Source organism: Coenobita brevimanus, chromosome 97 (assembly GCF_032717465.1).
Source record: "Coenobita brevimanus isolate Jiangsu-jjx chromosome 97, ASM3271746v2, whole genome shotgun sequence".
NCBI lineage: Eukaryota > Metazoa > Arthropoda > Malacostraca > Decapoda > Coenobitidae > Coenobita > Coenobita brevimanus.
The window spans coordinates 13,696,040-13,710,973 of NC_137050.1; the positions used below are offsets into that span (position 1 = coordinate 13,696,040).

Here is a 14,934-nt window from a genome sequence, read left to right on the forward strand (position 1 = left end):
TAATTTGGGAGTGGAAAAATTTGTACCAAGAGTAAGAGGGAAAGAAAACAGGAAAAAGGAGTGGTTTAATAGAAGGTGTATGATAGCAAAAAAAGAGAGAGATAAGGCGTGGAACAATTGGAGAAAGAGAGGTAACGACAGAACAAAGGAAGAATGTAAAAGAACAAAAAATGAATACACAAGAATACGTAGAGAAGAAGAAAGGAATTTTGAAAAAGGTATAATTGACGAATGCAAGGATGAACCCAAACTGTTTTATAGATTTGTTAATGGCAAACTGAAACAAAAGGAAGGAATCACCAAGCTGAAAGTAGAAGGAGAGGCCTTTAAGGATGCGGCAATGCAAGCAGAAATAATGAACAAACGTTTCCAGTCAGTTTTCACTAAAGAAAAGGAGCTTGTGGAAGGGGAGGGAGTGATTAGAAATGTTCCGGTGATGAAAGATATAAAAGTGGAGGTACAAGAAGTGTATAAATTACTGGAAACTCAAGATGTAAGGAAAGCCCCAGGACCTGATGGAATTTCTAATTGGGTACTGAAGGAATGCAGAGAACAACTGGCGGATAAAATTCACAGCTTAATTGTATGCTCACTGGAAGAGGGGAAAGTGCCAAAAGAATGGAAGAGGGCAAATGTGGTACCAATTTACAAGGGAGGAGACAGGGAAGAACCCCTGAATTATAGACCAGTGTCTCTAACCAGCATGGTCGCAAAATTGTGTGAGAGAATCCTGAAAGACAGATGGATAAAATATCTGGAAGAGATGAATATTTTGGCTGAATGTCAGTTTGGATTCAGAAGTGGAAGGTCATGTGTTTCAAACTTGTTGAGCTTTTACTCAGGAGCGATTGATGTGGTACAGGAGAGAGATGGTTGGGTGGATTGTGTGTACTTAGACTTAGAGAAGGCCTTTGACAAGGTACCTCATAAGAGACTAATGTGGAAACTAGAATATATTGGAGGACTAAAGGGGAAACTTCTGGAATGGATGAGAGACTTTTTGAGAGACAGACAAATGAGGACAGTAATAAAGGAAAAGATGTCTGGATGGAGGGAAGTAACAAGTGGAGTCCCTCAAGGCTCAGTGTTGGCGCCAGTAATGTTCCTGATTTACGTAAATGATATGGTAGATGAGGTGAACAGTTATGCAAGTCTGTTTGCTGATGATGTAAAGATCTAGAGGAAGATAGAGGCTGAGGAGGATTGTAAAATACTGCAGGAGGATTTGGATAGGATACACAATTGGAGCCGGACATGGGAAATGAAATTTAATGTAAAGAAATGTAAAATATTGGAAATGGGTAAGAGTACCAGGAGACCATCACTGAATTATTTTTTGGGTAATGAATTAATCACAAAAAGGAGAGAAGAGAAAGATTTGGGAGTGCTGGTCCAAGATAGTTTGTCACCAGAAAAGCACATTAACAAGATAATTGGAGAGACTTATAAGCTCTTGACTAACATAAGAGCAGCATTTCATTATATGGATGAGGAAATGATGAAAAAATTGATAGTGGCCATGATCCGCCCCAGGTTAGAATATGCAGCGGTAGTGTGGTCCCCACACAAAAAGAAAGATATAAACAAGATTGAGAGAATACAAAGAACAGCAACCAAGATGGTCCCCAGTCTGACAGAACTGTCATACAGAGAGAGGCTGGAAAAACTGGATTTGCCTTCGTTAGAGGAAAGGAGAAAGTGGGGAGACATGATTGCGGTGTTCAGGACCATGGTGGGAGTAGATAAAATTGACAAAGAGGATCTGTTTGTATGGGATAAGAGAGCAACAAGAGGACATGGAATGAAATTGAAAAAGTCAAGCTGCTTGAAGGATATCAAGAAATATAGCTTTCCTTACAGAAGTATAGACTTATGGAATAGCCTGGACAAAGAGATCGTCCAGTGTAAAAACTTCTATCTATCTATCTATCTATTGCCAGACGCCTCAATCCCGTTTGGGGTGGCCACAAACAAATCGCCTCCAAGTCGCCCTGTCCCCCGCCATTTCACTGCCCTGCTCCCAGCTCACACCCCCCTCTCTCATATACCTCTCCACCCCATCCCTCCATCTCATCCTCGGCCTCCCCCTCCCTCTTCCCCCTTCCACCTCACTCACATACACTCTCTTCGTCAGTCTTTCACCCTCCATCCTCTCCACGTGGCCAAACCACCTCAGTGTGTTCCTCATAACGCTTCCTATCACATCCACATGTACACCACAACGCTCCTTTATATCCTCATTCGTCAGCCTGTCTCTCCACGTGACTCCACAGGCTCCTCTTAAATAACTCATTTCCACTGCTCTCACTCTTGACTTGTGTCCTTCCAATAATGTCCAAGCTTCACTTCCGTATGTTAGAGTTGGTATCACAATACTGTCATGTAGTAACTTTTTCACTTCCATGCTCACTTCCCTGTTTCTTATCACTGCTTTCAAGGAACCAGCAACCTTTCTTCCCTGCTGTACCCTTTCAAGCACTTCACCCTCCAAACCTCCATCCTTACTCATCACACTACCCAAATACTTAAACGTACTCACATTTTCCAATTCCTCACCATCCAACCTCGCTGTACATTCACTAACTTCACCTCTCTCAAAGACAATCACTTTACTCTTCCCTACATTCACCTTTAGGTTCCGTTTCTTACACACTCTCTCAAACTCATCCACCAAGCCTTGCAGCTCCCCTTCGTCTTCACTCAACAACACAGTATCAAACGAGTTTAAAGTTAAATTCGACTTATTGAGAAACAGCGACGGAAACCCACGAGCATAGTACATTCCGTGTATGTCACAATTGTTTATATTAGGTAAATACTTAAATATTTGGAACGACTTAGACAAAGAGGTGGTGCATGAGAAAAACATTCATGTGTGTAAAGGTAGACTTGATAAATGTGGATATGGAGACAGGACAACACGAGCATTGCTCAATTCCTGTATACTACAAATAGGTAAATACAAATAGGTAAATACACACACACACACGCACGCGTGCACACACACACACACACACGCACACACACACACATGAGTAAGACAGAAGAGGTTAAGTCAGGTGGGTATTGTATCATATCATATTTTGTATAAAGACTCCAGAATGCTTGCATGCATCGGCCTTGCTCACATAATGGTGGCTCTCCACCCTGCTTGGTCTCTGGCAGCCTCTCTATTCTGTCTCTTATCCCCGAGGTCACACTTTATGACCTTGTCCCAGGTCCTTTTTTATCTGCCTTTTGCTGCCCTGCCCCCAGTATTCACACCTCTCACCATCTGCATCCAGTTATCATCCTCCATCCTCACAATATGCTCAAACCATCTCAGTCTACTCCTCCTTACCACAGCACTGCACATCCATATATTCATTGTCATTTCTTTGAGCCTACAAATATTATCTTCCATTACCAACCAGGTCTCACTACCATACAGCATTACACTCCTGAGTCCGTACACATGCTGCATGCAAAGATGCCTTAGCATGGTGGGAGAGACTTTTCAATGTTGGGAGAGGCAGCAGCTCCCTGAGCTTCCTCCAACCCCTCCTTACCCTAACCACACAGCTAGCTCCAGCCCCGTTACCAGCACATAACATGTTGCCCAAATAAAAAAAACTCCTACGCACACTCAGGAAACTCTCAGGCAAGCTCAATACATTCATGCATGACAACCTCTTCTTGCTATCCCTGACACATCTCACACACAAAATCAGCACCATTTCACTGCCTGTCTCTAATCCCACTACATCTCATTAATCCTCTCATCATAAACATTGCACAAGGTGGAGCTACTTCCCATTTCAGGTGGGAAGAAGCCAATATCCACCCATTCACCCAGTTCCAAAGAAAGGAAGATCATCTGAGCCCTCTGATTACAATAGCTATCACATCTCTTAGAAAAGTATTTGAGATTTTCCACAATAAGCACATCATCATCATCAACACCATCATAATTCGGACCTCCTTACCCACCCTAGGGCAGGGTGAGGATTAGCAATGTCCAGACAGCCCAAATTTGCCCAGTCCAATGGGCCACACTTCCATTCATTCATCATTGAAGTCCCCAGAATCCTGGCTGTATCGAATACACCAAAAACATTCACTATGTTTTTTAACTTCACATAAACGTGTCCAGTAGTCAGTCCGGACGTTGCCATGTTAAAAAGGGGTGCCAGATCCCTGATCATGCACTTCTCACAGCATTCATCCAGCCAGCTCAATCTCTTGTCAGTTCCCTAGCCTCACCAACTTCCAAACCTCTCTTCCTCACACACTCCTCCATCATATCTCCCCATCTTTTCCATGGCCCATTTCACCTCCTCCTTCCTTAAAATTCACTCAGATATACCTTTTTCACCACTCTATTGTTAGCCACTCTCTACACACGACCATACCATCTCAGTACACTCCCTTTGATTCTGGTGTCCACCAGCTTCCTCACTCCACATCTTTCATGAATCACATTATTTCGTATCCTATCCACCCTCTGTACTCCACATACATTCCTCAGCAGTCCCATCCCCACTGCTCTCACTCTTGACTTTTCATTTTCATGCCACACCATAGTCTCACATCTGCATGTTAAAGTTGGCACTAACACTCCTTCATATAAACCTTGTGCAGCTGCAACACTCCAGCCTCTGTTTCTTATCAAGGCCTTCATTGCACCAGCTATTTTTCTTCCTTGTGTCACTCTACTTTCAACTTCTTTTGCACATTTTCTTGCCTTTTCTATTGCTGTACCCAGGTATTTGAACTCTGTCACCAATTTCAGTCTCTCTCCACTCACTGTAACATTGCACTGGGAGTCACCTTCTCCCTAAATAACCATCACTTTACTCTTTTCTGCATTTACTCTCAAGGCATGACACTCACAGACATCAGCAAAACTCTGCACTAACTTACCAAGTTCTTGTCCGGCATTGGCAAGCAGTACTGCATCATCAGCATACAACAAATTTGAGATATTCCGTCAATCATCATTCATCCCTCTCTCAATTACTTGTGTTTTTACTTCTCTTATCACTCCATCCATATATATATTGAACAACCATGGGGATATCACACAACCTTTTCACATGCCCACACCGATTGTGAACCAATCACACAGATGCACATTAACCTTTACACATGCTTCACTACCATCATAAAAACTCTTGATGGGACCTAGCAGCTTCCCATCTACACTGTACATACACAAAACTTTCCCCAATGCTTCTCTGTCCACTTCGTCGTATGTTTTTTCCAGATCCATGAATGCCATAAACTCCTTGTGGTCCTTCTCACAGCCTTCTCTGCCGTCTGTCTCACTGCAAATATTTGATCCACACATCTTCTGCCACTCCTAAAGCCACCCTGTTCGTCACTCACTGGTACTTCTGATATCCCTCTTACTTTCTCTATAATAATTCTTCCATATACCTTCCCTACCATACTCAATAAACTATCTATCTGTCTATTGCCAGATGCCCAAATCCTGTAAGGGGTGGCCATTTGACTTTGAGTTATTTGTTTTACGGGGAGGGGCACTTACCCTCCACCAACCCACTTGCTGACACGTAGGGAGCACATATGTCTTGGTTATATGGTTACCACCCAGCATTGTCACTCAGTGAGAGGGAGGGGGAGGCCGAGGATGAGATGGAGGGATGGGGTGGAGAGGTATATGAGAGAGGGGGGTGTGAGTCGGGAGCAGGGCAGTGAAATGGCGGGGGACAGGGCGACTTGGAGGTGATTTGTTTGTGGCCACCCCAAACGGGATTGAGGCGTCTGGCAATAGATAGATAGATAGATAGATATTTTTGTACAGGGGTACAATGACAGCCTTTTTCCACTCTGCCAGCACAGTTTCACTTATCCATGCCTTCTCACGTATCTCCAACAAGCGCTTCAGTCCACTCTATCCAGTACACTTAATCATCTGCATACACCTCATCAACCCCAGCTGCATTCCCATTTTTCAGCCGCTTCACAGCATCCTTCACCTGTGCAAGTGTCATGTCTCCTGGCACTGCATTCCTTCTCTGCACACTCCCCAAACCAATCATGTTTACAGCCGCTCTGCTTTCTTTTTTCCTGTTCATCAGGCTATCAAAATATTCTTACCATCTGGTCCTTACTTCATCGCCATGGGTTAATAATCTACCACCTACATCCTTCTCACACCATCACATTTCTTTCCACTTTCACTTCTACACTTCCACACCTCTTTCCAGAATACAGTAACTTCCTATTTTCTGAGTAGTTTGCTTCATTTTGCTTCCTAGATCATCCTTTACCTCCTTCTTTTTCCTCTTGTAGTCTCTTTATGTGCTTCTTGCTCGCAATATATTTAGTTCTTATTTCAACTGAACCCCTGTCCTGTAACCGCTTTAGACACTTCATCCTCTTAATAAGCACATTGTTAAATAGCTTGAATCTAACAACTTAACTAATGACAGACAGTATGGTTTTTGCCACGAAAGATCCACTGTTGATATACTCTGTGCCTTTACTCATACCATACACCAGTCATTTAGCCAACTTGGAGAAACTCATGCAGTAGTCCTTGATATTTCTAAAGCTTTTGGCAGAGCATGGCACCATTCCCTGTTATTATCCAAGCTCCCTTGCTAGTGTCTGTCATCTTGTGTCCCACTGATTTCCTCATATCTTAGCATTCTCAATGCCAGCATGCCACAAGGTTCAGTCCTGGCTCCAACCCTGTTCCTCATTCATATTAATGATCTTGTCTCACGTATAATCCCAATCCCTCATATACAGATGGCTCAATGTCTCGCAGTTCCTTCGCATTTAAGCATCCATTCATTCACAGAGTTTGATATCTCTATCCCCTAACCCAGCACAGCAGTCTTCTTAAATCAAGACTTATCCAAGATCACTGAATGGGGACAGAATGACATTGTTTCATTCAATGCTAGAAAAAACAAACATAGTAGTCCCACAATTATCCGTCATAATAGAGCCAAAGGCATGACCGGATACATAGCAATAACCTCTACTGTACCCATACCCTACCTGTCCTCATACCCAACCTATATGTACAGTACCCATCCTAATTTTGGCAGTGTTCTGCAGTCTTTCATCTCTTTTTAGACATCAAAACACACATTGCAGTATGCAATATAATCCTAAACACTAAGAAAACAATGGAGGAAAAAAAAAAAAGCTAAACCATACCAATATGTACAGTACCCCCTTCTAATTTTGGCAGTGTTCCGAGGTTTTTCGGCTGTTTTTAAACATCAAAGCACACGTTGCAGTATGCAATATAATCCTAAACACAAAGAAAACAATGCATAAACAACAACAGCAGAACTACCAATATGCACAGTACCCCCTCTAATTTTGGCATTGTTCTGTGGTCTTTCTGCTCTTCTTAGACATCAAAACACATATTATAATATGCAGTATAATCCTAAACAATAAGAAAACAATGCATAAACAAAAAAATTAAAATATGCAAAGCCCTCCCAGTATGTACAGTACCCCTTCTAATTTTGGTAGTGTTCTGCAGTATTTCAGCAGTACCTATCTATCTATCTATATATGTACCTAGGCTGCTTCCCCCAAGGAAAGGGAGGTAGCTGAGATAGGACGACGCACTCCCCATTTACTCATCCAGTCACACACATCCATTCGCATCTTAGCCCCAAAGGGAAGAAGGGACAGATCCGCACCGCTGCGTAGTGCAATCAGTGACATCCGCAGCAGGGCCCGACAGCAGAGCTGGTTTACCCCTGCCACATCATAATAGACCCATCCCCTTACCCGCATCTGACCTGACTAGCTGATCAGACCAAATGCGGGAGAATATCCCCTCAGGGCTGCGTCATCATTTATTCATTCACAATTTCTCTCCATTTATTTCTGTCACGCACAGCCACTCTTCCCTGCTCAACAGACATCCCTCTCGCATCCAGCACTCTCTTCACACTGTCCATCCATCCTATTCATGGTCTCCCTCTCAGCCTTACACCTCTCACATCAGATCTAGTTATCTTTTTCACCAATCACTTATTATCCATTCTCTCCATATGCCCAAACCATCGCAACACCCTCTGCTCAACTCTACCAGCCATCTCCCAAACAACTCCAGTTCTCCTTCGCACTTCATCATATCACACTCGATCCATACGCGTCACTCCACATGTACTCCTCAGACACCTCATCTCCGTTACATTCAAACTTTTCCTCTGCTGCACCCATTTTCCATGTTTCAGCCCCATGTAATGCAGTTGGTACCACAACACCCTCATACAGCCATTTCTTTATATCCATTCTAAGCGAACGACATCTAAACACTTTTTTCATTCCTCCCAGCACCTTACCCACTTCTTTCATTCTAAACTTCACTTTTACATCTATTCTTCCATCCACAGCAACATGTGACCCTAAATATTTAAAACACTCCACCTCCTCAAGCAACTCACTATTCAAAACTATATGCATCCCCCTACCATCTACCAACCTCGTACACTTCATCACTTTACTCTTATTCTCATTTGCTTTCAATTTCCTCCTTTCACATACCCTTCCAAACTCCTCTACCAACTGCCTCAATCTCTCCTCTAAATCAGCCACCAGTGCAGTATCATCTGCAAACAGCAGCTGCTTCAGATTCCATTCTCCACCATCAGCATTCACCAGACTCAGACCTCCACCTAAAAATCTTGCATTCACCACCCTTAGAACACCATCCATATAAATATTAAACAACCAAGGCGACATCACACATCCCTGTCGCAGCCCCACTCTCATGGGAAACCAATCACTCACAGCATTTCCCACTCTTACACACACTCTACTATTTACATAAAAACTTTTCACCCCTTTTAGTAACCTACCATCAGTACCTAGACATGAAAAAACACTTAGGAATATCCAATGTAATGCTAGACACTAAGAAAACAATGCATAAACAACAAAAGTCCACAGATATCCTACCTCTAATGTACAGTACCCCTCCTATTTTTGGCAATGTTCTCTGGTCTTTCAGCTGTACAGGTATTTAGAAATCAAAACACTCAAGGGAATATCCAGTGTAATGCAAGACACTAAGAAAGCAATGCCTAAACAACAAAAGTCCACAAAAAAAATTAATAAAGGCGATTGTTGCAGTATCTTTAGCCCTCTCAGGAATTCAAAAAGTTTCACAGACAGTAAGAGTAATGGCTGACTCCGTTCACCCCCCCCCCCCCCCCAAAAAAAAAAAAAAAAAAAAAAAAAAAAAAAAAAAAATCAATTTCAGTATCCCCCCCCTGGAAATTGTTATACTAGTATAAACTGTGTACCACCATCTTTGCTGATGTTTATACTATAAGCAAACAAAACATACAAAACTGATGAGTAAAAGTACAAAAAAAACACTGAGACTAAACTTGTTGGAGGGTAAAAAATACCTTCAAATAATTTCCCAACATCCTAGTGCAAAATTCTGCCTGCACTGTGCAAGAGTTAAGCATGTCAAGATGCAGAATTTCATGAGCTTTCTCCTGTTCATTTTGGAATTTCAATATGACCAATAGCATTCAAATAAATGTCTATCTATCTATCTATTGCCAGACGCCTCAATCCCGTTTGGGGTGGCCACAAACAAATCGCCTCCAAGTCGCCCTGTCCCCCGCCATTTCACTGCCCTGCTCCCAACTCACACCCCCCTCTCTCATATACCTCTCCACCCCATCCCTCCATCTCATCCTCGGCCTCCCCCTCCCTCTTCCCCCCTCCACCTCACTCACATACACTCTCTTCGTCAGTCTTTCACCCTCCATCCTCTCCACATGGCCAAACCACCTCAGTGTGTTCCTCATAACGCTTCCTATCACATCCACATCCACACCACAACGCTCCTTTATATCCTCATTCGTAAGCCTGTCTCTCCATGTGACTCCACAGGCTCCTCTTCAGTAACTCATTTCCACTGCTCTCACTCTTGACTTGTGTCCTTCCAACAATGTCCAAGCCTCACTTCCGTACGTTAGAGTTGGTATCACAGTACTGTCATGTAGTAACTTTTTCACTTCCATGCTCACTTCCCTGTTTCTTATCACTGGTTTCAAAGAACCAGCAACTTTTCTTCCCTGCTGTACCCTTGCAAGCACTTCACCCTCCAAACCTCCATCCTTACTCATCACACTACCCAAGTACTTAAACGTACTCACATTTTCCAATTCCTCACCATCCAGCCTCGCTGTACATTCACTAACTTCACCTCTCTCAAAGACCATCACTTTACTCTTCCCTACATTCACCTTTAGATTCCGTTTCTTACGCACTCTCTCAAACTCATCCACCAAGCCTTGCAGCTCCCCTTAGTCTTCACTCAACAACACAGTATCATCTGCAAACAACAGTACAGGGAGTTTCCAAACACTATCCTCTCTCACCAGGGCCACTCCAACATCCACTACCCTACCTTGTACCTCTTTTATTACCCCATCCATGTACAGATTGAACAACCATGGAGACATGACACATCCCTGTTTCAAACCAACTTTCAAAGAGAAAAATTCACTTAGTTCACCATCCACACGCACTGCAGCCTTCACACCATCGTACATACTCTTCATAGCATTCAACAACTTCCCATCTACTCCATATATTCTTAACACTTTCCACAATCCTTGTCTATCCACCCTGTCATATGCTTTCTCCAAATCCATGAAAGCCGCATACAACTTCTTTCCCTTCTCTAGAAACTTTTCCACTAAAGATCTGAGAATGAATATCTGATCTACACAACCTCTTCCCTTCCTAAAGCCTCCCTGTTCTTCTCCAACTAATTTCTCTGTTCATTCTCTAACTCTGTCTATAAGTATCCTACTATACACTTTTCCTATTATACTAAGAAGACAAATGCCCCTATGATTACCACACACTTCTTTTTCCCCTTTTCCTTTGTACAAGGGAATAATTATACCTGACTTCCAATCCTCTGGGACTCTACCTTCCTCCCAGGCCAATCTGCACATCTTCCACATCCATTCTACTACTATCTCTCCCCCATGCTTCAGCATTTCACCACACACTCCATCAATTCCTGGGGCTTTCCTCGATTTAACTTTCTTCATTGCTTCCACAACTTCTATCCTACTGATTTCTTCCTGTCTTCTCACACAGGGATGATAGGCGACACAAGGGTGGGGGAGGACTGAGGGAGAGGGAGGGAGGAAAGCCAGCCAGCTGTGAGCATGGGGAGGGATAGAGGAGGGACTGGTGGGGGAGGGTGGAGAAACGAGAGATGCCATGGGATTTTCACTGTTCAGTGAGGAGGTGGAGAGGTGCTTTTGCTCTGCTGGTGGGTTAGACTCTTGTGTTACCTCTCCGAGGGTGGTATGTTCCCACTGATGCGGCCGGCCAGAGAACTTTCACTATTCGGAAAGGACCCATACAGCCATTCTCGTTCACTTTGTAGTTTACATCTATTTTTCTCGTGTGCGGCCAGTATGTTTCCGTTGATTGGGGTGGCTGGGTGATTTTGACCATACATTAGGAATCGGTTCAGCCATTGCCACTCACTTTGTGGGTTAGAGACTATTACCCACACATAGACAGAGAAGGCAGTGAGCCACTGAACAAATATTTTTTAAATTTTGTCAGTCGTCTGGCTGCCAAAGCTGGAGCTTATATAAATAATCACGGACAAATAAATCCGGTTATTATTATAATATAGCCAAGGCCTAATGAATGGATATGGACTGTATGGGTAATCAAGGGATAACTGTATATCAAATTTACTAACGTAACAGGTATTGCCAGATTCCTACATTACCTTCAGTGACACTAATATTCCTGTCTCTGAAAGTATTGAAATTCTTAGTGTTTCACTGAACAGTACCCTCAGTTGGACCTCGCATGTCAGATCACTTGCTAAAGCTGTCTCAAAGAAACTTGGATTGTTGTACAGAATCCCTAACTTCGTCATTGATGGGCAGTTAGCTATAATTTACATAAGTCATTTGCACTCTCAGCTCAAATATTGCATACCCTTGTGTAGTGGATGTGGAGAGGTTGCTCTAAAACCATTGGACAAAATTCAAACCAAAACTGTAAGGATAATAAATAACCCAGTAATTACAAATGAACTACCCCCTCTGCAAGTAAGATGGGATGCTGTGTCCTTTGCATTATGCTTTCCGACATAGAGAATATGTTTTCACCCGTTTGTTTGTTGTTTGCAGGATTACTCAAAAACTAAAAGGGAGATTTGAACCAAATTTGGTGGGTAGGTAGCCCTTGTACCAGGGGACAATTGATTAACTTTTGGGACCGATCCAGATTGTATTACAGATTCTGGATCCGGAAAACATTTTTTGCGAAACCCTACTCAGTGAAGAAAACCAAATCCGTTATGAAGAGTGGTTTGGAAATTACCTTGCTCTTGTTGGAGAGATGAGCTCCACTGAGTGCCCCTCTAGTATTACAGTTGCTTTTATGGCTAATACTCAGATGAAGTTGCATCCATTGTGTGACCTCTCCATGCCTTCCTCTGGACTACATGGGCATCTGGTAGTGCTCTTGAGTGTACTGTCACACTGCCATACTGCAGAACTTCTGCCTGTCGAAATTCATGTATTCCAAGAACTGCATCTTTTTTTACTTGCTTCCCCAGATTAGTTTCCTCCCAAACTTCAACCAACAGCAGTTCAAGACCAACTGTTACTCCCCCCCCCCCCATGAAATGAGGACACCTATAATTCTGGTATATGGAATTTTCTTTTCATTAGCTTTTCCTTCCTCTATCCATCTTCTGTTAAAAAAAAGTGCCCATTCCCTCTCTCCATTTCCAAAATCTTTTCTCCACCCCTTTCACTCTCTGTAATCAACACCAAGTCTTCAGCATGCAACATCTCCCATGGGAGTCCATTTCTGATGTAACCTGAGAGAGCTTCAAGCATCATGACTAACAACAAGTGGCCCAAGACTAATCCCTGCTGCACACATGTCACTGAAAAAAATGGTCAGAGATTTTGACATGCCTTATGCAAGGAATCTAATGCTGATGAGATGACAAGGAGAAGTGGGGAGATGCATTCCAAAGTTTTTTTTTTTTTTCACTTAGTTTATGTCGCTAATATAACCGGTGTGTTTTCCTTTTCAGCCAAAGTGAAGGAGATATGTAGGTATGGTGTGAGTGTACAGTCATCTCACTTACAGCACAACTAATCTGTCAGTAACTTGAACAGTGTTGTGGGAATCCACACTGAGCGAACTACAAGCCTATGGGAAAAATGGCTTTTGGTTAGGGGTATCTTTAAGAGTTACCCCTAATGACTCTATTAACCCTCCCCTGACTGTTTTAAAATGACCATAAATGTATGTGATCAACAATGAAAAAAACAAAGTATGTAACCTGAAGTATGGAGGTTGACCACACCATCAACCCGACCTCACCGCTACCCAGACCACACCATCATCTTGACCACACAGTAACTCGGACCATCACCTCATTACCTACACTATCATCCTACATCATCACCCAGACTATGCCATTACTTATATCACACCATCACCCAGACTATGCCATTACTCAAATCACACCATCACCCAGACCACAGCATCACCCGGATAACATCACTTACACCATTACCCTGCACCATCACCCTACACCTGTGAACCTCTGAGCAATGACATGGGCTGTGCTGTGGGAGATACGTCCATGCAGTGACAGGTAATGCCATATTTGATGATATTTGAGCCTGCTGTCTGCATTTTGGTGGATTTAGTCACATTATAGTAGCTCTGAGGACCTGAACAAGTGCCTTCCGTGTTATATATGGTGAGTGTTATGAGAGAATATGCAGTAGGCAAGCTGACAGTATAGCTTTGTGGACAGTAAATCCTGCAAGGCTATTAAATTTAATGTAACTTGTCCAAGTCTATATGCTGTAATCTGCATATTTCTTATCCATTCTTTTTCCTGCCACAGGTATTATACACAATTGGGCCAACCAGCAATCGCATCCGACGGGACATGAGTCTTCACACTACCCCTCACATCTTGTCTCAAGATGACACTTACTCATACAGTGACTTGGAATTAAACAGCAATGAAGTGAAAGAAGCAAGAGTGACTAACGAAGAATCATTTAGCACCAGTTCTACAGTTTTAGTAAACTCAGATGGAGATAGAACTTACCTAGGAAATATAACAAACTCAGAGGATCTGCCAGTCCCTGAGTTTTTGTCTACACTTCACACACGCAATGGAACTAATATGCGTGGTTTCCAGCTGTTAAATCAGACCAATTCTGTGAGCAGTTCAGCATTACCGAATGTTTTGTATGTAGTAACAGCATTGGGTGTGCTACTTGCAGTTGCCGTAGCTGGCTTCATGCTTGTGAAACAGCACCATAGACACTCAGAGAGGGACAAAGTTATTGTGGTGCGTAGCCGTAAGAATGAACGTGAGGAGTTCAGAAGGAAGATAGTGGGTGGGAAGATGATAGAAAGGCCCAAAACTTTGCCAGCTAATATGACTCTTAACAGTGAGAGTAACCTGCAAACAGTGAAGGTAAAAACACTGGCAATCACAGTACGTAATAATTTGGAAGACGAAGGAACTGAGGTTTAAAAGAACTCCCCTTCCCTTCTCTCCCTCTCTTTGATTTTCATGTCACTGTAAGGGAGGTTACCTCCCTTGAAAATCTGACATCAGAGTAGATATATTTTATCTCCATTTGGGATACATGCCAGAGTGTATAACTTACCGCTCATACTTTCACTGGTTTGCTTAATATTCTCTTCATGCATTAATGGCAACAAAATAATTTGGGGACAGAGTTAGTGTAAGTAATATCTGATCTCAGCAAAACTCACAAACACTACCATTATATACTGACAGTACAGTATGTACTCCATTCTTATAAGTATTGCTGTATACTGCATGCTTGTGGTATTTGGTGAACAATACCTTTGTGATTATTGTCGGTACTA

At 42.7% G+C, this 14,934-nt stretch overlaps 1 protein-coding gene across 1 annotated transcript in view; it reads left to right on the top strand.

The window, feature by feature from the left end:
* LOC145413828 (extracellular matrix organizing protein FRAS1-like) overlaps positions 1–14,572 on the top strand; it is a 596,816-nt gene extending 582,244 nt beyond the window's left edge. Inside the window, exon 52 of the mRNA XM_080283490.1 lies at positions 13,928–14,572. Coding sequence (XP_080139616.1) covers positions 13,928–14,572 — 645 coding nt within the window. The remainder of the gene's footprint in view (positions 1–13,927) is intronic.
* Positions 14,573–14,934: the final 362 nt, after the last annotated feature.